Source organism: Erpetoichthys calabaricus, chromosome 9, assembly GCF_900747795.2.
Source record: "Erpetoichthys calabaricus chromosome 9, fErpCal1.3, whole genome shotgun sequence".
In the NCBI taxonomy this organism is placed as follows: Eukaryota; Metazoa; Chordata; class Cladistia; order Polypteriformes; family Polypteridae; genus Erpetoichthys; species Erpetoichthys calabaricus.
In genome coordinates this window covers 108,257,639-108,282,713 of record NC_041402.2, presented here as the reverse complement: position 1 = coordinate 108,282,713, position 25,075 = coordinate 108,257,639, and the positions used below count along the sequence as shown (strand labels likewise).

General features: G+C 39.3%; 1 protein-coding gene across 1 annotated transcript in view; it reads right to left on the bottom strand.

The window, feature by feature from the left end:
* The window catches only part of slc7a10a (solute carrier family 7 member 10a), a 272,071-nt gene that overhangs the window by 72,045 nt on the left and 174,951 nt on the right, over positions 1 to 25,075 (bottom strand). Inside the window, exon 5 of the mRNA XM_028810060.2 lies at positions 22,373 to 22,526. Coding sequence (XP_028665893.1) covers positions 22,373 to 22,526 — 154 coding nt within the window. The remainder of the gene's footprint in view (positions 1 to 22,372; positions 22,527 to 25,075) is intronic.

Below are 25,075 nucleotides of genomic sequence, written 5' to 3'. Positions count from 1 at the left end.
AATATCATTTACCAATGATAAACCTGAGTCTTACTTTTTAATATGTAGAAATAGTCACTTCCAAAAATCAGTTTTTCTTGAGGATGACAGAAGGTTCAAAATGGTGCAAAATGTTTTGCTAGATGAACATCCATGTGCAGAAATAGATAAGAGTTGAACAGTTTATTTACTTGAAACAGCACTGTTCTCTTTTCTATTTCCCCAATTTCAGTTTTCTGAATTGTCTTATTTTTCTGTTCACAATTCAGCACTTTACAATGTATCTGAAACTTGGTATTGGTGGAGTTTTGGTGTCTTTTGTTTGTGGTCAACGAGGCTTGTTCTCTTTATCAGTAAAATCTGAATTGACATTTTTCTTCTTAAAGGAACATCATATGAATTACAGAGATAAAATAATTTAGCCTTAGAAGCACCACAGCCGATGCCAATTGATATTTTGTTTTTAAATCTTTAATTATTTCATCAAAGCACATGTCATGCTCCTGTCTTTGACATTATATTTTTCTCTGTTTTTTTACAGAAAAAATGATATTACCACCACAAGTAACACCTTTGAACATTGGTATCCAGTTGTTAATCACAGTCTTTCTCCTTCAGCTTGCTATTGGATGCGTTTACATGTCCTTTTTACTTTGACAAATCCTCTCCTGCAGCTGTTATCTGCATTACTGAACATTGTTTCCTATCTGTTGTAAATGCCACATGGACTGGATGGGCATCCCAGCAGGAAAAGGGGATGGTTCCTTACCCAGACAGGAAGCTCCTAGCAAGCAGACAGGCATCCTGGCCAGGGAGGAGAAGGGGATCAGACCCGGAAGAGAGAACCAGAAAGGATGGACGGACAGCCCACCTGAAAGAGAAGATGTTGCTGGGGTTTTTTTATTCCCCCAGCATGCTAGATGGCAGTGGCACCGGATATCAGTGCCCAGTGGGAAGCCAGCAGGGCATGCCATGAAATGTAGTCTGGCAGAGCAGCTCTGCTGGGGTCAGTGGGTATTGCAAGTGGGTGTTGCAGTGTAATGGACTTTCATATGACCTGGAAATGCTTCCATCGGGAAGTAGCCCTGACACTGGAAGTACTCCAGGCTCCTTAATAAAAGGGACTGCATTCCCTTACCCAGGTACGTCAGAGCTAGAAGGAAGAAAGGGAACACTCAACTGGAGGAGGGCATTGTGTGGTATGAGTTGGAAGGAGAGAGATTTTTGTGTATTGGAGAGAGAAACTTGTGCTTTTGTGCTACTTTGTGGTACTGTAAAATGAATAAACTCTGACTAATTTGCATCCGGAACACTTTGTGTATTCGTGTTGGGGGTTTGGGGCTTGCTGACACCCCTGGTTCTATCACACTGTCTTCTGCAGTCTATTATGAATTAATCAACAAAAAATGATACTCTAATAATCACTCATAATGTTTCACCTCATGCAATGATGAAAAAAAATCTGAAAATTGTCAGTGTGCCAGTTAATTCATTTAGGTGAAAAACAACTATAAAATCACTTAAAATGATATTGCAGTGTTTTTTACACACAGTGGAATATAAAGTACAAAATCAGCATGAACTTCACACGGGGAAGGGAGAACTTGTGAAGTGGAATGTAAGTAATTGAATGGAACAATCAAGCCATTAGTATAGAGTGCAGTGGTGGATGGTCGGCTCACTCGCAAAGTTTTCCTAGACACAGTAGACCCAAAAAATCTATGCAAATGCAAAAATAGCTAGTGGACTTTTTTTTTGTGAAAATGAAAGAACGGATGCAACCGAGATCTTGACCACAAATGAGGCGTCTTTTGGATGAAAAAAATATGATTTGAGTAAAGCGATATTGAAATGTTGTCGTACGTGCTGAATTACATATACTGAATCACATAACTGATTTGAGGGGATATGCATACACATTTAAAGGAAATTGAAAGTTTTCTCTTGTATTTGCATACAATGTCATGCGAAATGGACTGGAGTCAAAAATTGGAAACGGAAAACTGATCTAGATAAAAGTTGGTTTATTGGTGCAATGATCTTTAATAAATTTAAATATTACTCAATTAAAAGTTATTCCTGATCACTACTTAAATACGTTTGATTTGGTTCTGCCCTTACCAATACATTCATAGATTAAAACAAACATAGTACAACATCTAGATTGCAACTCTGCTTCAGAATTTGTACTGTAGATATTTTGAGTAATTCAAGTGTAATCATGTAAAACATTTACAGTGCATCCGGAAAGTATTCACAGCGCATCACTTTTTTCACATTTTGTTATGTTACAGCCTTATTCCAAAATGGATTAAATTCATTTTTTTCCTCAGAATTCTACACACAACGCCCCATATTGACAACGTGAAAAAAGTTTACTTGAGGTTTTTGCAAATTTATTAAAAATAAAAAAACTGAGAAATCACATGTACATAAGTATTCACAGCCTTTGCTCAATACTTTGTCGATGCACCTTTGGCAGCAATTACAGCCTCAAGTCTTTTTGAATATGATGCCACAAGCTTGGCACACCTATCCTTGGCCAGTTTTGCCCATTCCTCTTTGCAGCACCTCTCAAGCTCCGTCAGTTTGGATGGGAAGCGTCGGTGCACAGCCATTTTAAGATCTCTCCAGAGATGTTCAATCGGATTCAAGTCTAGGCTCTGGCTGGGCCACTCAAGGACATTCACAGAGTTGTCCTGAAGCCACTCCTTTGATATCTTGGCTGTGTGCTTAGGGTTGTTGTCCTGCTGAAAGATGAACTGTCGCCCCAGTCTGAGGTCAAGAGCGCTCTGGAGCAGGTTTTCATCCAGGATGTCTCTGTACATTTCTGCAGTCATCTTTCCCTTAATCCTGACTAGTCTCCCAGTCCCTGCCGCTGAAAAATATCCCCACAGCATGATGCTGCCACCACCATGCTTCACTGTAGGGATGGTATTGGCCTGGTGATGAGCGGTGCCTGGTTTCCTCCAAACGTGACGCCTGGCATTCACACCAAAGAGTTCAATCTTTGTCTTTCTCATGGTCTGAGAGTCCTTCAGGTGCCTTTTGGCAAACTCCGGGTGGGCTGCCATTTGCCTTTTACTAAGGAGTGGCTTCCGTCTGGCCACTCTACCATATAGGCCTGATTGGTGGATTGCTGCAGAGATGGTTGTCCTTCTGGAAGGTTCTCCTCTTTCCACAGAGGACCTCTGGAGCGCTGACAGAGTGACCATCGGGTTCTTGGTCACCTCCCTGACTAAGGCCCTTCTCCCCTGATCACTCAGTTTAGATGGCCGGCCAGCTCTAGGAAGAGTCCTGGTGGATTCGAACTTCTTCCACTTATGGATGATGGAGGCCACTGTGCTCACTGGGACCTTCAAAGCAGCAGAAATTTTTCTGTAACCTTCCCCAGATTTGTGCCTCGAGACTATCCTGTCTCAGAGGTCTACAGACAATTCCTTTGACTTCATGCTTGGTTTGTGCTCTGACATGAACTGTCAACTGTGGGACCTTATATAGACAGGTGTGTGCCTTTCCAAATCATGTCCAATCAACTGAATTTACCACAGGTGGACTCCAATTAAGCTGCAGAAACATCTCAAGGATGATCAGGGGAAACAGGATGCACCTGAGCTCAATTTTGAGCTTCATGGCAAAGGCGGTGAATACTTATGTACATGTGCTTTCTCAATTTTTTTATTTTTAATAAATTTGCAAAACTCTCAAGTAAACTTTTTTCATGTTGTCATTATGGGGTGTTGTGTGTAGAATTCTGAGGAAAAAATTAATTTAATCCATTTTGGAATAAGGCTGTAACATAACAAAATGTGGAAAAAGTGATGCGCTGTGAAAACTTTCCGGATGCACTGTAGATCAGCTAACATCAAATTATGATATGACCTTGAGAGGGGCTTTGGATAAGGTAGCTCCCCTTAAAACAAAAGTGATAAAACTGCATAGAAACTTCTTGGTTTAATGAGAACACTTGAGCACTTAAATCAGAGTATCGAAAACTGAACCGTAGATAGACAGCAACAAAACCGCGTGTCTTTTGAATAGCATGGACAGAGAGTGTTAAAATATAAAAAAACTCTCTTTAAAGTCCACTCAGACCACTCTCCTAAAATAACAGATAAACAAATAATGATTTTCATGTACTGTTTAAAACACTGGCTATTCTAAAAAAAAAAAAAAAGGTAATTCACAACCAATTACAATGCAAAATAAATTAGCATTGCAGACTTTATGCACTTGTTTAATGAGAAAATCGAAAATATAAGATATCAGATCTCAGCATCACAGTGCAAACCTAATACTAGCTTGGCAAACCCTGACTCACCTTGCAAACGCCACTTTAGAAATTTTAATCTTGTAACAGAATACAAAATCTTATTTAAATTTTTAAAATGAAACCTACTACTTGTTCTTCAGATCCAGTACCAACAAAACTAGTAAAAGTTCAGTGGATGTTCTGGCAAAACCTATTCTTAGCATTACCAATAGCATTATTGATTAGAGCAGTTCCTGATGCACTAAAAGTGTCAGTTACCAAACCATTACTAATTAAGTTAGACCTAGACAAACATATATTTAATAATTATAGGACCATTTCAAATTTACCCGTTTTCTCTAAAATACTTCAATCTATTTGAAAAATTCCAGTCTGGCTTCCGCACCGGTCATAGTACAGAAATGCCACTAACACATGTTGTAAATGACATTTCTGATATCCTCTGATGAAGGAAACTCCACTATAATTATGTTGCTAGATTTAAGCGCACCGTTTGACACCACTGACCATTTTCTTTTAGTACACAGGCTAGAAAATAAAATTGGGCTTACAGTCAATGTCCTTGCCTGGTTTAGTTCTTATTTATCAAATTGATTCCAGTACGTACAGAATTGTGCTGACACTACTCTATCATTATACACAGATGTGAGATATGGTGTCCCAGAGGACTCAGATATACAGTATGACCTTTACTGTTTTCATTTAGATGCTTCCAGATGCTTTTAGACTAAATGCTGTTTCTCTGATATTTTCCTTAATTAGATGTGTTACTGAGTTAAAGGAGTGTATGGATGAGAACTACTTCCCTTTGAACACATATGAAGCAGAAATGTTAATTATTGGAGGGAATGATACTGATAGCAATAACATTTTGTCATCATTTAACTCAGTTGGAATCACCATTAGTTATACTGAATCAGCCTGCAACCTAGGTGTTATCTTTGACACTACCGTGTCATTTAAACACATACACACATTACAAAGTTATCCAAAATATGTTTCTTCTGTCTTAAAAATGTTTGACGATGAAGGTGTTGTCTAAATATGTAGATTTTTAAAATTTTATGTTGTTTCTTGTTTCCTTAGGGAGTCAAGGCTGGGGGGGTTGTCAAAAACAAAATAAGGCTTGTTAAAGCCAATTGAGGCATTCCTTGTGTGATTTTGGGCTATACAAGAAATAATTTGTTGTTGCTGTTGTTGCTTGCCAGTGTCTCAGGTCCCAATGAATAGAAGAGATGCATGAGCGGGGCCTGAGCTGACTTAGAGAGAAGAGAGAAAGAAGCCCAGATGTTATTCATCTGATTTTATTCCTGTTTTTACCTTGCCATTATGGATTATTTATTTATTGCTGATTTTAACTATCACAGAGATGAACACTGGTTTTTAGTGAGGATTAATTATTTATTTGATGACGGAGACTGCACTGTATTTATTTGATTTAGAAACACATGTACTGAGTACGGCCGCACGGTGGCGCAGTGGGTAGCGCTGCTGCCTCGCAGTTGGGAGACCTGGGGACCCGGGTTCGCTTCCCGGGCCCTCCCTGCGTGGAGTTTGCATGTTCTCCCCGTGTCTGCGTGGGTTTCCTCCGGGCACTCCGGTTTCCTCCCACAGTCCAAAGACATGGTGGATTGGCGATTCTAAATTGGCCCTAGTGTGTGCTTGGTGTGTGGGTGTGTTTGTGTGTGTCCTGCGGTGGGTTGGCACCCTGCCCAGGATTGGTTCCTGCCTTGTGCCCTGTGTTGGCTGGGATTGGCTCCAGCAGACCCCCGTGACCCTGTGTTTGGATTCAGCGGGTTGGAAAATGGATGGATGGATGTACTGAGTACTTTGGTTTGCACCACTCTTGTTGGTAATGTGTCCTCATTGCATTAGTTCATCCTTGGTTAATGACTATCAATGTTTCAGGTTCATGGAGGAAATGCCAGCTGCAGGCGACCCAGGCAGCACATTGTCACTACCTGATCTGTGCTGGCTAGCAAGGATCATAACATGCTTGATCCAACAGTGAAGACAAAACATACAATGATTACATGCAAACCAGCAATATATTTTCATAATATTCTCATTATGGTCAGCTAATGCATCACTCAAATGAAAATACTGCAAGCTTCTTTGATTTTTTTAAACATGTAGGGGTGTGTATTCTTTGGCTGGAGTATCGATTAGGGACATTATGCAAGCATGTATACAACAAAAATTATTCACATATCCGTGAAACAGATCAGGACCACTGAAAAATGTGAGGTGAAGTATGCTTACAATACACATGCATGATAGTTATGTATAAACGTGATGCAATCAGGCAGTTAGACCAAACTGGGGTTGTGACATTCCTATCCAACATGGCTGCTACAGCTCTATGATGTCATCATGGAATGCTGTGAAAAAAGTTTTGTCTAAGCCAGCCACACTGCACATTAACAGGGAAAACTTTGGTGAACAAGATCACCTGTGTACTCAGCAATTATGCTGCGAAAAACATTTCAGCAAATTACACCCACCAATGCATTTCATTACTGAAGTTACAGCAAGGCAGTAAAATCATTGAATGATGTGAGAATCACATTTAACATGTAAGCAGTTTATTCAGGATGGGAGGGTGTTTCACTGGTTTCTTTATGTATAAGTGGCTTGCCAAATTAATTAAAGGATAAATTAGCAAGATGATACTATTTGGAGGATTCTTAAGACAACGTGGTTAATCTATCCCAAAGAATTGGAGCAGTATGTGAGGAAAAAAAAAGAGGAAGACAAAGATTTAGATCCTTTAGATTTCTTGTGGGAAAAATATTAGGAATCTGAGTTCCATATCACTAATCTCACAAAAAAGGTTGTACTGTTGAGGTGAAAATGGCATTTCATATTCTAAAGGACAAGCTTATATCTGCACCTATTCTTCGGCATCCTGACATTTCACTACCTTTTCAGCAGGAAGTAGATGCATCAAGAATTGGATTTGTGGCAATACTAGTGGAATATTTTCTAGACACTGATAAATTCTGTACTTTTCCTAGAAATTGTCCTTGGTGGAACAAACTATGATCTAGGTCCTCAAATGTTTTAATCAATGGGCCAGCTTACTGTCCTTCACACTATGAGGGAGCCAGAGTGGGGGTGAAATACAGAATATATGGGCATAGTACCGTGTATCTAGGTACATTTGAGAGACATATTGCTTTTCATGAAATTAAACAGGTTTTTTTGAAGTGTAAAGAAATTACAATATAATCTGCAACCTCAACATTACTTAATTTTAGTACTTAATTAAATCAATGGGAACTATGAGTTTTTGGCTAACAAGGAAGTCTAAGTCAGGTTCCATGTTTGTCACTGCCTATCTGTGATGGTGTGGGTTAGCTTCATTCTCCCTGTGCTGTTTTAGAGTTCCTTGAACATGAACCATCGATAATCATAACCAAGATGAGCCTGGCAAATAAGGACATATACATGTAGCAAGGGATAGGTGTAAAAGTGTTTAGTGCTTTTATTTGAAATCAGTCAAAAACAAAGTGTTCATAGAGTGTAGTACTCCTTCCATAATAAATAGTCAATAAATAAATAATCTGTAAAAACTGGTGTCCATGTGGAGGTTAAAATTAATCAAATATATTTCATAAAAACAAGGTTAAAAATCGAGAAAAGACAAGCTCCAATATCTCCCTCTAAAACTGACGTCTCCTCTGCTTACCCTGATTGGGCTCTTGCAGCCAGAGGAGACATCCTTCCAACAGGTGCAGTCAACCATTCCTCATGGCTCAGGTCCCCACTGTCTGGCCCTCTGCAACCCTGTGGCGCTACACTGAGACGCATACGTATCCCGCTGACAGTCCCTCAAAATCTTTGGGAGACACCACAAATCGGGTTGCTCCTACTCCCACAATTCATTTCTATTCATCTCTCCCATCTGAGATTTAATCTTAAAAAAACATGCACTGAAAATGACAACAATTTCTGGAAGCACCTGCATGTGTGAGTAGACCTTTTCCAGATTAAAGCACATCAAACCTCCGACCAGATCCAGACTCACTGATGCACACCTGCTGATATTAAATAATTGCTCAGAAGAAGTGCAGGCTTGGAATCCGGTGCAGATGTGTAGCTGATGGCACTGCTTTGGAGCTAGTTGTGGTGTTTGGCTGATCGCTCAGTCATGTGCAAAAGCAGGCAGATCAGTCGGGTGCTTGCACCTCAGAGTGGGTGGAAGGTTATGCCTGCGTCCAAACAGGCCATATAAAGAAGAGTCTGCATGGCACGGGGAGGGAAAATTTGGAATTAAAAAAAAGAAAGAAGAGAACAGGAGAGAACAGAGGAAGAGCGCCATGTAGAAGTGAATGGATGTAGGTGGTAAGATGTGAGCCTCAGGGCTGCAGGAGCATGGAGCAGAGGAAGGGCGCTCCTGCTGAGTGATTGTCTGGGAGTAGGAGCGACCAGATTTGCATTGTCTCCTGCAGATGTTTAGACTGTCACAGTTTTGTAATTCTGCCAATTCCAGCTGGTAAACAAGATAAACAATCTCAATGTCTGTGGAAAAAAGGTTCTGAAACAATCAAATCTCTTTTGCCTGTACATGAAGCTCTTGAAATCATTTGTGGAACTAATTTTGCTACATTACCAATGCTTCTACACTTTTTTCCACTGGGAATTCAACTGTTTTTCAGCTGATTGTATCTGAGTACTGTATTGGGAAGATGGTAGAGGTTTTCCATTCTTATTTATTTAAGAAGGGGGCTCAGGTTTACTTCAAATCCTTTTACATGTGAATGCATGTCACTAATGAAGTATTTATCTGCTTTTGTATTAAAAATGCATTCTGTGGAATCGTCAGTCCTTTTTTTGTTTTAATTTTGAGCTTTTTTCTGACCTCACATGCCCAATCAAAAAATCATATTTTTCTTTATATTGAAATTCATACTGTAGATGAAAGTTGTATTCTTTGAAGACAGCTTCAGGCTTTTGACATATGAGACACACAGCTTTGTCGTTGCACTGTCATTGGTCCACTGTTGATTGAATAACCTACACGATCGTGGGAAGTTACATGGATAGTTTTTTAATGTTTTGATGTTGGTTCCAGGTGCCCAAATGGCATTTAACTTGGTTTACATAGGCCTATGTTTGGGAATTTAATGTTCAGCAGGCCGGACCACACACATTGCAGTTATTGTTTACTGGTAAAGTGACAGTCTAGAGCCATATTTGGCCCATGGGCTGTAATTTGGGGACCAGGTGATTGAGTTACTGGCTATCAAATTTATCTTCAGAAGAGTGGCATCATTGGTTGGAGGGGGCTGACCATCAATTTGTGGTTTATACTGATCATAGGAATCTTATGCATTTAAAATAGTCAAATGGTTATATGCTCGACTAACGCACTAGTCTTTGTTTTTAACTGTTTTAATTTTTCCATTATGTATTGCCCTGGGTACCACAATTTAAAGACGGTTGCATTGCATTTAACCTGTTGATGTTTCCTCAGAACCAGAGAATGTAATTCCTTGGCATAAATTTAGACTGGGAGTGATCCTTCACCTTCCTGGTTTTGTTCAGGAATCCCTGAAGTCAGCTTGATCTTCTTCTCTTCCTCCTCATTTTGTTAGTCTGGAAGGAAAGTTTTTTCCTAATGATCAGGCTCGGGAAAAAGTATTGGAGTGGGGCCATTCTTTACCTTTTATTGAACATCTCTGGATTTCTAATTCATTTGAATTTTTGCAAAGAAAGTTTTGGTAATATAGCATTACCAAAGATGTCATAGGTTTTGTCAATTTTTGTGAGACCTGTAAACATCTTAAATCTCAGTCAGGTAGGCATGCTGAATTGTTCCTTGCTATTTAGAAGACATTACAATTGATTTATTATGGATATATGTCTGTCTAAGGAGCACACATCTATTCTTGTCATTGTAGGAAGGTTCTCTAAAATTGCTTATTTTATTCTTCTTAAGTTGACTAGGCAATTGGTGAATATATTAATACTTTATTACTTTAAGTTTCATGGTATTCCTATGCTTATTTTATTGGATTGGAGTCTCCAGTTTACTCCTAGGTTTTGGTGTGGGTTCTGTGCAAGAGTGGTTTGTCTGAACAGGTGTTTGAGACGTTTCTTTGATGTACAACAAATACTTTCCAAACAGATTGGTATGACATGTTGCTGCTTGCAAAATTTTCACAGAACAGTCTATATAACTCATCTTTGTGAATGTTGGCTTTAGAGTGCCAATATGTTTTTGTTTTTGCTGCTGGTACTACACTGTACTTTTGAACAAATCTGACAATCCTTTCTTAATTTTTTGATAATCTGCCAAGTTCTATATTGATCATAGGAGGACTATATGGACTATATATCCATTCACTTTGTCAACTCATTTTCAGATTCATCCATCTTTTAATGTATTCCATTTTATGCCAGTTTGTACCTGTCATTTTTCTATGCTATCTACGCTGCCTCCACCAATTGAAACGGAATGGCATCAGGAATTTGAAGTTCAGATTATTTTGGACTTGTGTTGCAAGGGTTCAAAAATGCATTACCTGACACTGGTGACGTTATAGTCTGGAGATCTGCTCAACACAACTTTTAGCTATGTTTCACTGTAATTTTCATACTAAGCCAGGATGGTCACATCTGGAGTCCTCACCTTGGGAGGAGAGTTATGCTATAATATACATGTTTTGTACATCATTTAGGGTTTGATACTCTAGGAATTGATTCCTGTTCCTTACTTTCAATTTTAATAAGAATTGACAAAGCTAGTCTTGGTTACTGCCTTGTTTGTTTAGGTCACCTTACTGCGATGTTGATGTCAATATGCCACCGGAATATATAGTATAAATTTCGTTGCAGGTCCATTGTTTCTTATCCGTCGTTGGATAAACAATGTTTCATTACACTCTTTTAGTGGATAATTAGCGTTATTACAGTTAGGTCTAGTGCTAGAATTGTTTCTGACATGATTGAGTATTTTGTGCGCAGTCCTTTGATTCCTGTTTGCCTAGATTTGTTTTGACTTCTCGGTTTTTGACAATGTCTAGCATAGCATTTATCATTTCCCAGTCCTTTTGCTCTTACAACAATCCTCAGACAGTTCAAGGAGTAAATAAGGAAAATCTATATACAATAAAGACACATCCTCTATGGAACAGTCCAATATTAATCTTTTTTTTGTAATAACCACATAAATTATTCAAGTTAACAGTTTATATTTAAAATATAATTATAGACACTTGTAACTTAGAGGTTTAATGAATAAGGGTTCATTCTTAAAGCATTTCCTATAACAGGGTAAAAAGAACCACTGGCATGGCATGCTACAGTTCCAGGACTTGAACCTCTGGGATGAAAGCGCACTGCTATTTTGTTTGCCTTCTAACGAAAGGTCAGTGCGAAAATGTTCTTTTGTTTATAAACAATACATTTCCTCCATATTTAGCCTGTAAGTATATTTTCAATGTTTCTTCAAATTTCACTCACTTTTATGGTGCATGTTTGTTTGTGTTGTTGAATATTTTGTTGTCTTAAGAATACGGCATGTAATAAAAGGGCAATTTTACCTCTGCTAAAATGATGAAAACGATATAGATTAAACCATTCTAAAGCTTCTAATCACTCTTGAGTGCCTTGGTTTTAGTTACATATTAAACTACAATATCTTTCAATTTAATTTTGACAGCTTTTGACTATTTTAGTAAAATGTATTACTTTAAAATACCACAATTTAAAGGGTAAAACATCAATTTACAACACAAATTATATAAATATCTTGGGTGTCACATAAATAAGTTTAATCTATATTGGAAGAAAGGCTATGAATTTTGCTGCTTTGGAAAAAGGCTTAGAATGCCTAATTGCACTTCAGTACCTAAGAATATCATACACTGGGTAGTTTTCTCATATGTTAACTATTTTGGAAACATGTTCCACTGGCTAAAACCTAGGATTCTGTAGGTTGCTAGGTTAAAATTTCAGAAATGTCGCTGCAGTTCTGAACTATTTATTCTTGGTTAAAAAGGCTTAATTAGCAAGCTAACCCCCTTCAAAGTCCAACTGTTCTCCTCAACGTGGTGTTGGAGGTAGCAATGGCACATTGTAAGTATGCTGGGTGAATGGCCCTAGCCTGGGAAAAGACCTGGCAACCTACCCCAGTATTCTGCCAAAATATTCTGTGGATAAATGACACAACAATGACCCCAACATGGTACTGGAAAGTGGGGCCCCCATGTTGGAAGGTACCCGAAATGTGACTGGGGAAGAGCAAGAAGGAGGTAGAAGCAGCTGGGGCAGTGATGACACAGATAGGACAAATCCAGATGCTTATCTGTTGATGTGGCCCACAGCGAAACAACCACTCTGCACTGCACAAAACCATTCAAAATTGGAGCGTGGAACGTAAACAGTCTGAATGCAGGAAAACTGGACATAGTGAAAAGGGAAATGAATTGACTCAGGATCGACATATTGGGCATCAGTGAAATACATTGGACTGGTATTCTGCAAGTATACGCCCCAGCAGTAGATGCACCTGAAGAAGTAGAAGAGTTCTATGGTGAACTTCAGACTGTACTAAGCCAAACACCGAATAAGGACATTATTCACATTATTGGTGATTTCAACTCCAAATTGGGAACTATGGCAGAACCCAAAATTGTTGGAAAAATTGGTTTAGGAGACTGAACTGACTGGTTCAATTTTGCCAAGAATGTCAGCTAACGATCACCAAAACTTGGCTCTAGTAACCCGAATGATGGCTCTACACTTGGACATCACCAAGTGGAGAACACAGAAACCAAATCAAATACATCCTATGACAGAATAAGGGTCAGAATTCAGTCTTGGCAGTGAGGACGTACTTTGGTGCTAATTGCGGATCAGATCACCAGCTGCTGGTAGTCACAGTCAGATTCTGAAATACCAAACAAACGGCAACCCCAAAGAAATTCAATACAGAAAACATCAATCACAGCTACAAACTCGAAATAAAGAATAGATGCAGTCTTCTCCCTATGGAAAAAAGGCACCCAGACGAGCTGTGGGAAGAAGTGAAAGCATGCATTACCGAAACAGCCTTAGAATATGCCCCATACAAGAACCCATTGACATCCCACCAACAGATTTCTGATTCGACCATCAGTATTGCAGAAGAGAGAGTGAATGCCAAAGCTACTGGGAACAGAGAAGATTTCAGAATTTCAGAAGACTGAATGCAGAATTCCAAAGAGAGGCCAAAATGGATAAAAGATGGAGAAAGTAAGCAGAAAAGTTCACATGCAGAGGAAATCTACACCCAAATGAAGAGGGCACGGTCAACATTCATGGCTCAGAAGGCAACAACTCGATGCAGCAATGGACAGGAATTACATGACCAGCAAGCAATATGCAATCAGTGGAAAGAACACACAGAGAAGTTATACAAAAGCGAACATCAGAATTACCCAGTGGAGGAGAATGAGATACTTGAACTGAAGCCAGATATTCTGGAGGAAGAAGTAGTATGGGCAATGAAGCAATTAGCCAGCAAAAAAGCCTCTGGAATCGAAGGCATACTTTCAGAATTGCTCAAGCCCATACCAGCAGCATATGCAGGACATGTAAGTGGCTGAAAGAATGGAAAAGATCAATATTCATCGCAATTCCGAAGAATGGAGACACAAAGGATTGTTTGAATTCCCACACCATAGCCCTGATACCACACGCAAGCAAAATCTTTTTGTGCTACTTATATATGTGCCTAATTAGAATAAACTTTTCTGCAAGGACAGAAAAAAAAGAGGAGAGAAGTCCAATGAATGGAAGATACGAAGAAAGAGAGAGTTGCCAACAGAAATGAATGTTGACATAAAGGCAGACTTAGAAGATCAAAAGTCAGAAACTGAGTGATTAACCCCACGACATTGATGAAAGGATACCCAATGAAGCAATCTGCACCTATTTAAGACTAACTTTTTCTTATTGCTGCAGGACTTGTGTGGTTTGTGAATTGGATTTGGAATGATTTATCTTCAATAATTGGATATCTGTGTGGCTTACCATAAATCATAAGAGGTTTGTTTTCTTTTATATTAGTTGTAGGATGGTAAGATATGACTATTACGCTACTTCCTGCAGTTATAGGCCATTTCATAAGGAGTATGTGACAGATGTCATGTGCTTTGTAATATACTGTATACAGTATGCTTTAAGACCATATATTTATTAATAAACGTCTACTGTGAAGTATTTAAGATTCAGTTGTTATTTGTGTGTTAATTAGTTTTTGGTAGATTTATAAAATGTAAATGTATTTAAAGTCAAAACATTTTTTGAAAGTGTAATATTTCTGTATTCATTTTAGGTAGAATATGTTATCAAGCTGATAGAAACAGGTTTTAACAAAAAATTTTTTTTTTTTCAACTAATGTGAAAATTTTTAAAAATATTTAAATATTTTAACCTGCACTATTAGTTGATAGTTATTTTATTTCTTTCTTTCTGTTATTGGATGCAACAAATTTCATGTTTTCTTGTGGAAAATTGAGTAAACAAAAAACCTTGAATTAGCAAAGATGAAACATAAGCAGCTACTGTAATACATACTAAAGTGGTTAAACGGGAATATTTTTTCAAGATTAAACAAAATGAAGTATTATTTGTGAGCACGGGTCCGAACACCATAGACTAAGATCAGCACTTTATAAAAACACATGTTTATTTTCACAATAAAGTCCGCCCAACACACAGTGCTCCCAGCTCCAATCACCCTGCACATGGGCCTTTCTCTCACTGTCCGTGGGCTGCCTTTCCTCTCCTCACGGGAGCTTCATCCTGCTCCCACTCCCGACTCTAGCTCTCTGATTGCAGTAAGGCAGCCCCTTTTATTTCCACCCGGATGTGCTCCAGGTGCCTGATGACGCTCTTCCTGGTGTGGCGGAAGTGCTGCCCTTGCACCCGGAAGCACTCCGAGCGTCTCTGGAAGGTCCCTCCTCCATCTTCCCAGGTGTTGTGGAAGTATCGATCTCCCAGGCTCCACGACGCTCAGGGTGCCCCCTAGCGGTGGCCATGTGCCCCAATGGGTTTAAGCCTCCTTGCTCCATCCCCGTGGTCCCCTCAGTATCTATCTATCTATCTATCTATCATCCAGGGCGGTTGCCCCCTCGCGGCCTGGGGGACGTATAGATCACCTCCAGGTCCTTCCAGGCGTCCCGTCTGGGTCTAGCCCCCAGCCTCCTGTAACACTGCCACATCGCAGTTAAAGGGCCAACACTCCCCCTTTCAGCCGGCACCCAAAACCTTGGCACCCGGTCTGCGGCCTCCGTGCCCCCCGTCTTCGGGTTTTCTAACGGGACCGCTTGCACTCCCGCCTTCCCCGCTGACTTCGGGGCTTCCCTCTGCCACCGCAGAGGGCAGCCCTTCACTGTACGTGAGCTCATGGGCTCATGTCTCACTCTGTGGGATGATCCGGCCTTACACCTTCAGTTCCTCCCTTTCCTCTGGGGTGCCCTGACGGTTTCGGTCTCCCTACGGGAAAGGAAGAGACCCCTCACCGTCTGCACCCCTGTGGAGCAACATGAGACTGACGTTGGCTCTGGCAGTAGGGCACTAAGACCCGCAGCACTCATCAGCCGGCGTCTTGGCTCCACACCCACCACGAGATCAGCCCTACGCATCGCCTCCACTGTCGGAGATGTGGCTACTCGGTCACCGGAACTGCACGATACCGGGACGCATTCGCTCGCATCTCCATTTCCCTTTACGGTACAGGCCTCACTTACCTGCACCTCCACGATCCTCTGGCCAGAGATTCCGGTGCTGCGCTGCTCCGCCCACTGTCGTAGTGTCTGTCGTGGCATGATTGCCTTCCCCTCTGGCTCGACTATGCAGTCTCGAAGGTCGCGTAGTACCTGTAGAAATGAATTGGCGAACCGAAGAGAAACCTCTGGGTCGTGCCGAGCCGCAGGCACAAACAGAGCATCAGCCGGCGGAGGACTTACCTGATGATCAGTCCTAAGCGCCGGCTGTGCACTGTGGAGCTTTCTTCCTCCTTTCGTCGGGTCCTCCCCCGGCTCAGGATGGATGTTCGCCAGTCCCGCCTCTGACCAATCATCAACAGAAACACGACATACACCATCCAATCCCTCGCCTGCCATGGGGAGGGACTTCCGGTCCTCTGCCATCATCTTCCTTCACAACCCAATGGTGCGGCGAGCCTCCTGCGATCCCTCCAGCTGCAGCGTCTTCCTGACGTGCAGCAGCTTCTCCTCCCCTGTGTCTTCCGGCGCTGCCGCCATGGGATCTCTCCCTGGATCGGCCTGTCTCGGCCACTGACGCAGATCCAGGACGTGCTTCCCTGCGAAATATAAACAGGGTCCCTCACGACCGGCCTCCTTTGGCTGTCTGCTCCTGGGACACGGACTTACCTCCTGGAAACCATCTTCTGGAGGGCCATCCCTCCATGTGGCCATCCGAGACGCCAAGCCGACCCAGGAATCCACCATGACGGCGAGCGTCGGGGAGTTAGCTGCTCTTGAGCTTCGCCTGATCTCCCTTCTCCCCATCGGGTCGGAGATGACGCTTCCGTGAACCGGCGGTGGTGCTTGGGTGAGTCGCTCTTCATCCGCGTTGCATGTGCGGGCCGCTTCCATACGTCGTGTGTGTGTGGTGGTCTGAGGTGCCAGACCGCTCACAAAATTATTTTTATGATGGGTCCCCGCCTTGAAACAGGTGGAGAGTCCCATCTGGGATGCCATTGTGAGCACGGGTCTGAACACCATCAGACTAACACCAGCACTTTAGAAAAACACACGTTTGTTTTCACAATAAAGTCCGCTCAGCACACAGTGCTCCCAGCACCAATCACCCTGCACATGGGCCTTTCCATCACACCAGGAAGTGCTTCCCTTGCACCCGGAAGCACTCCGGGCGTCCCTGGAAGGTCCTTCCTCCACCTTCTCAGGTGTGGCGGAAGTGTCCATCTCCCAGGCTCCACGACACTCGGGGCGCCCCGTGGCGGTGGACACGGGCCCCAATGGGTTTGAGCCTCCTTGCTCCATCCCCGTGGTCCCCTCATCATCCAGGGCGGTTGCACCCTCACGGCCCGGGGGATGTATAGACCACCTCCCAGTCCTTCCAGGCATCCCGGCTGGGTCTGGCCTCCAGTCTCCTGTGACATATTGCATTTTATGAATAATTTAAGTAATACTCATTAACCAAATTTATTACAATGCAATTTGAAAAAAAATGGCTAGTGTTAAATTCACCATGAATAATATTTATTCTTAGGTGAGCTTTCACAGAGAATATGCAGTGTTGATGTAAAACCTCATTTTTATAACAATACCAATCACATCAATGATGAATCATGAACACTGAATAAGTAAAAATACAAGTACAATATAAAATAAATCAATTAACTGAAACTATGTAAGAAAGCAGTTTTATTTTTTATTAAAACTGACTTGGCATATCACAATGACTTACAGTACCTATTGGCTTCAATAGAACTTATTTTACCAGGAAATGCTATATTGAATCAGATGTTAGTGCACTAGCAAGTAATTGGTTTTATTAAGCTGTGCAAACATATTTGTCAATGTCTGTAAAATCACTTTAAACTACTTTAAGTAATTGTGTACAATCTAGCAGGCATCACATCCCATCACAAATAAAATCATTTTAACAAAATGCAGAAACATTTGAAGCAAAATTCTGAAGTGTGGTTTCAGTTTATGCTTAGCTTATTTCCAGTGCTGGTGGCCATATCATATCACTGTCAAAAAAAACTTTATCTGATTTTGAAAACAATGATGCCACATAATTAGAATACATTATGTGTAATTCATGTTCTGAAATGTATTTTATTAATGCTTTTTGCCAGAACTACATTCCAGGTACTACAATGGAGATGAAAATATTAATGGGCAAAAGAGTTGCCAGATGGAAAACAACAGGTGTAACAACTGTAAAATTCTCCAGGAGTGTTGCAGGTATTGGAAAAGGTACAGACAAGCTGAGTTAACTTTCCCATCTGTTTTAGCCATGCCAACTTGGCTTGCCCAGTTAAGGGTTTAACAATGTAGTAGTTAGGGTCAGTGTTAAACTATTAAGTCTAAAAAATTTTTTTAAAAATGAAAGGTACATTATTTCATGTGAATTTAAATATAAAAATCAACAAAATTATGAACACATCAGTCAGTGAAAACATTCCTGCAAATAAATATAAGCACATTTTAATTTCACAAAATAAAATAAACACAATTTTTTTTGCATTTGAAAATTATACTATACACCATATTTGCCTTTATAAAACTATAAAGTTTTTAACACTTTTAGCAATGTACCAAGCATTTAATGAAAGGGCAACAAAATCATTTCCTATTTCCTATATAGCTTGTGTTCTAATGAAAGGTATTTTCAAAACAGTATTCACAAAATACATCTATCTAATCATTTAGTACATTAACAGAATATTTGAGAAGAACTTGTCTGATTTCATGGTATTACCTGTAATTGCTATTAAAGCAGTTGTCCATCCTACTAAGAATGACTAATTAATTTAGAAGATTAAGATATGGAATATCTACTATACCTGCCTAAGTTTACACATAATGAATAAAATATTTAGGTAATCTGAAGGATGCCACTTTAAAGAGATGTGGCAAATGACATGTTTTAAAGTAATGGTAAATGATAAAGATTTTGAAATGTCACTGTATATAACAAATAAATGACTTCAGGCATGCATTAAAGGACTTCTCTAGCAACATCTCATGTACACAGATGAACTATTTTGCTTAACTGTTCAGCATTCATTGTGCTATATTAATACATTTTTTAAATGTTTTTAATTATTGCAAATATTATCATGATCTGAAATTTGAATTGAAGATTTAACAACATCTCGCAGCCCTATTTGGGATTAAGCAAGCTTAGAACAAGGTATGGATTTTACAGCAGGTAGAAAATAAAATTTGTATTTTCAATAAAGGCTCTATAATAATAATTGTTTATATTCATGTGCCGCATTTCTCGCTACTCCAAGCGCTCTCCATTCGGGGAGGACCCAGGATGCAAACCCACTGATTTCCGTACTGCTAGACAGTGCTACCACTGCACCAACCTGCATGAATACTTTTTATTCAATTCTTAAAGGTTTTTAATAAAACATTAATTATAAATAAAAATATGAAATGCCAAAAAAAAAAAACATTATAAGTTAATCAGAATGACAACCTCTATTTTGAGGACTACCCTGTACAGGTTGGAGGCAGAAGCAGAGAGAAAAATGTTGGCTAAGCTACTTGCTACTATGAATAATGCCTCACGTCCTCTTCATGACATCCTAATGAATTCATAGAGCATATTTCACACAAAGCTACTTCTGCCATAATGCACCAGTAAGTACTACTGTGTTTCTATTTTATCAGATGCCATTACTGGTTAAAACATAACCTCAGGCTAGACTATGATTTATGCTATTTTAAAATGTTCATTTTAATTTGATTATGAACATAATTTTTCTAGGTCATCTTCAGAGACTTCTGTGTTGTTTATTTCTGTTTTAGCTGATGTTAAACGGCATTTTTTACTTCATTCAAGAGTCTAATGTAATGTAATGACATGTAATTTGATATACATAGCCTTTAGTGACTGGTAACATTTCCTTGATGGTAACAACTAAAAGATAAGGTTGCCCGGGTAAATGTAGTCTTTGTTTATATTTCTGACTCATTTTCTGACCCATGATGTATACAGGATCCCAATTTTGCTACAAGAAGGTAGGGCACATAAACCTTGTAGTGACTCGAGGGTCTTAGCATCCCAATGCCTTTAATTGCCTTTCAAGTACCAGGTTCTTCATGCTGCCCACTCTTTTAAAGAAAAAATCATCTGCAGCTGCTTGTTAGATGGGTTGGACAGAAGTGGCCTCTGCCAGTCACATTTGTATTCCCTTTTCAACTTCCAAGCTGACCCAAGTCTTCCTTAGTTGGTAACCCCATGCTGCCATTTGTTCATGCATATTTGGTAAATGACTTCACCCAAACTGACTTACAGAATCAGGGTACCATCCCATTGCTTAGATAAATACTGTGCTTTGCCCAGAAAGAGGTGTCCTTGAGCACACCCCAAATCCAGAATGAAAATACTGAAGCTTTGGTGACAAAAACATGATTTGTTAATTAATAAACTGGAATATGCTACACAGTTGTAAAAGCAATAAAATAAACAGGAGCTCTATCTCCCAATGGAGTAGCTCGACCACTTTAACAAACACCGTTTAGTATAAACACAACACTGCCCACCTTATTACCTCCCATACTTCTTATACCATACCCTTCTGTCATTTCACACAAGCCCATTCTTTTTCCTTGCAAACAACTCTAAGTTTGTCTGTTCTGTGGTGAGTAAATCCTTTGAAATCCCAGGCTTTAAGTATTCAGGGATTAACAAAGGAGGCATTTAAGGGGTGGATGTGTCCCTGCAAAACTCCTGGGTTGTTGCTCACAGAGCTCCTCCTGCTGTCTCCAGGGCATAGTAGGCTTTGCAGAGCCTTGAGTAACAGGCAGCTGCATCTTGCTTCTGCTAACTATTGGATTGGGAGATGAGAATCATTTAATTGTGTATCCCCCACTACCTTACTATCAAACACAGAAGCTTAGTGCATCTCTTACAAAGACCAGCACAGGGCTGCACCATGGAAGGAATTGTAGAATGCAAAAAATATTCATACAGTAGATTTTCCTTCCTTAGAGTAAAGGAAGACCATTGGGAAGAACAGTGGTATCACTTCAAGGACCATCCTTACACCTGTTCCATCTATTGTTAAAAAAACCCTCCATTTTCATCAATTAAATGTGGTTTCCTTGCTGAAGCCTCAAATCTTTTTGTTGTCTCTCTTGTCCTTCTAGTTTAATATATATTAATCAAGGAGACATTTTTCTCATAGCTGCCCATCCTACCCGAGACAGCAGTGGTGAGACTCTAACTTGGGGCATTTGGACTGCAGAGAAACCTTCTCTGCCACTGCACTGAAATCTCCTTTATCACAACAGAAAATGCTGGCACTTTAATAACCAATTGAATCAGAAGCACCACCAAATGGCCCCAACAGTGGTATCTAAAAGGACTCTGTCAATGTCAGGTATGGACAATCTCTCTTTTCTCTCTCTCGTACAGAAGATTTTTCTCTAATATTTGACAACCCGGCATTACCCTTGTCACTGGCAGTCTCTTGCCAGCCAAGTAAATAATAATAACCATTTTATATTTGTAAATGTACATAGTACTATGTGGCTATCAATAAAAAATGTACTATTTAAAAATAAAATAAACTGCAAATTCAAAAGAAGCATTTCTTAAGGTCTTAATACATAAGAGTAATACATGTATTTTTGCATTACCTAAACTAAAGTTTTATTTTTGTAGTAATTTCTTTGGTGTCAGAATGGGCATCTGGCCATAAAAAATCTGTTCTAATACCTCAAAATTTCATGGCCAACCTGACTACACCCAGAAATTGGCTCTTAAACCAAGACAGAGAGAGAGAGAAGATAATTCTTTATGTGTACTTACACCATCTGTCTGCATAAAGTATAATGAAATTTTAAAAAATCCATTTATTGGCTGTCATCAGAAATTTAAACCGAAAATGGCCTCATCTTTGTTTAGGTCTATATTTTATGTAGGATTATTTATAAATGGGGGTTGCTGCCCAAGCTAATTTATGATGAAGCAGTGATTCAGGTGTCAGAAAGATAGAGAACAAATCTTGAAGAAAACAGTAAAAATAAAAAGTTGACTACTGCAAATTTGACATTTTATTTGATGTGTTATTGTTGCAATTTATAATCTGTAATTTATGTCAAATTTAATGTTTTAACAGTAAATAAACAACTGCCATAAGAAAGATTTTCTTCCAACCACAGACTAAACACAGTTATTAGGCAAAATTTTATAATGGTCCCTAAATTTCAATTCTAATAAAAATAATATAACAGAAGGTCATTAAGTGTGTTCTATTATGGCATTTTGTTAAATTATCTACTTGATAATTTCTAAAACTGTACTTAGTGACTTTATTTAATAATTTAGAAACAGTTCAAGTTTTTTGTTTTATTTTAAGAAGTAAAATTGAATCAACAGAAATCTCACCTACGTGGCTCTACCAATTCTTCCGTTACATAATTCAAGAAGTTCCAGCCACTGAATGCAAAAGAACCTTGAAGAAATGCCAGTGCGATTTCTCCTACTGAAGGAGTCTTCCAAAATCTGAAAGCTGCATGCGGCATTAGTTCAGCATAGTTTCCTGCAGTAAATAAAATATTGCAGCCTTAACATGTTTTGCTGGAATATAGTAACCTATAAATGTATGCACCTGAGGACTAACAAAATATACTATATAATATTAATAAGAAGACAATCCAATAAGGACTTTATTTCTATTTCTTTGCATTCAATTATTGATTAATTGATCGATAATCATTAGAAGCAAATAAGATTCCATACAATCAAGTCAAATTAAACAAACAAACCAAAATTTAACACCCACCCAAGAGAAAGAGAGGAGAGCCAACAACCAAAGCTAATCTTTAAAGACAGCAATAATGGAGGGGTATCATTTTCCCTGAAATAGAAGCTTATTCTAAAATGTTATTAATTAGATCCTGCAATATTTTAAAAAAGGTTTGAACAGATCCTCCAAGTGAGAATTAGATTTTTTCCAATTTCAAATAGCATAGAACATCATTTACCCATTGACTTAAAACAGGTGGGTTGGGATTTTTCCAGTTGAGCAAAATAAGTCTAGTGCTAGCAGTGAGGTGAAGACAATTATGATCTGTTTGTCCTTCTCCACTATAAGCCCATCTGGGAGTACACCAAACAGAACTGTTAATGGGTTAGGAGCTCTGATAGGTATTCAGACACATTAGTCTAAAATGTTGTTAATTTGGTACATGCCCAAAACATGTGGCCCAGTGGGGCTGGAGCTAGATTGCAATGTTCACAGGTAGAATTTTGCCTTGGAAACATTTTGGACAATTTTAAACGAGATAAATGTGCTCAAGATTTTATTTTGAATGATTGAATGTTTTTGCACATATGGAACTAGAATGTATTTTGTGCATGGCTGCCTTTCACTCCTTTTCTGAAATATTAAGTCACAGATCCTTTCCTCAATGTTCCCTGGGATCTTTGAAAGGAAAGGACTTTAAAATATTTTTATACATTGTAGAGATGCTATCTGAGTCTTCAAGACTGATTAACATTTCTTCTGAAATTGAACTAGGTGTGAGGTGAGGAAAATTGGGAAGGTTCTGTTTAGCAAAGTTCCTAGCTTGAAACTAGTGGAAGAATTGTGTTGATGAAAAGTTAAATTTGAACCTTAATTGTTCATAGGATGCAAAGACATTATCTATGTACAAGTGTCTAAGTGTTTTAATCCTGGACATTTTCCAAACATTAAATGCTGTGTATGTTTGAGAGGGTGGAAAAAGGTGGTTGTCATGTAGAGACACAACAGATACGAGTTTCTCTGTTATAAAGTGCCCCTTACATTGGTTCTATATTCTGAGTGGGTAAAGGGCAATTGGATTATTAGCGTATTGACAATAACTTGTATTTACTGGGGCACAGAGCAGGGAATATAAGGAAATAATATATTCTATTAAAGACCAGGCTTGTGTATAATCATCGACTTGTGTCGATGTCCAGGGGCCTCATATATAAATGGTGTGTATGCACAAAAATGTTGCGTACGTCTGTTTCCACGCTCACATCGTGGTATAAAAACAACTGGGCGCAAAGCCACGCACATTCTCACTCCAGCTCAATCCATTGCGTATGCAAGTTTTCAGCTCGGTTTTGAACACTGTAGGCATCCAGCATCAAAGCAGTGCTATTATTCCTGTGTGGTTTCACTTTATTTTTTAGATTCGTATCTATGACATGGGCTTTATCAAATACACTGAAATTAAATTCATATCGTTTATTAGTTTAAGGCATCTGATTGTAATCAATCTGTAACCACATAATGGTCCACAGAATGGCCAAACTATTCCAAATACCATAGCTGCTTTAGTGTTGTTAAAATACTCAGTGTGATGCACTGAGATTAACATATTGCATCCCAGTGTGAAATCACAGCTGTACAGCAGCTGATCGAAAAGCTCTACAGCGGGCTGTGTCGAGAGCAGAGGGAATTTTCAGGATACAGCATCTAGCACACACTGCCTCAGCCATGGGCACAGTCTATTTGAACTTCTCATATTCGGCATATGCTTCAGAGGCCTTTCCTGTAGGTACCTCGCAGTTCAGAAACAGAGCTATAAATGCACTCAATCAGTCCATCAAGTTCTCCTGGTAGGACTATTTGTACTTATAATTACAATTACCTCACTGTAAACTTGCACTACAGTTGTAATATTGCAATAACCTGAGCCACTTATGCTTTGATATTGTATTTTTTCATTTTTTTATTGTATTATTATTAATAATAATAATTATTATTGTTGTTGTCATTTTATCATTTTATAGGAAAATAACTATGGAGGATTTGCATATTGAATCTCATTGTACGATACAATAGCAATAAGGGAATTCAATTTAATTCAATTGAAGACAATGCATATTTACAAATGATAACGACTGGCTTCTAAGTCGATTTAGATTTCCAAGCATTATCCTCTTGGAGCTCTTGATATCATTTTTAAGATGAAATAAAGTATGTATATTACATTATACAGATACATTTTTAACTTCATTTAAAAAATGTGCACTGTTAATAATTAAACATGTGGGCATGGTGACACAGTGGTAGCGATGAGCTGGCACCCCATTTAGGGATTGTTCCTGCCT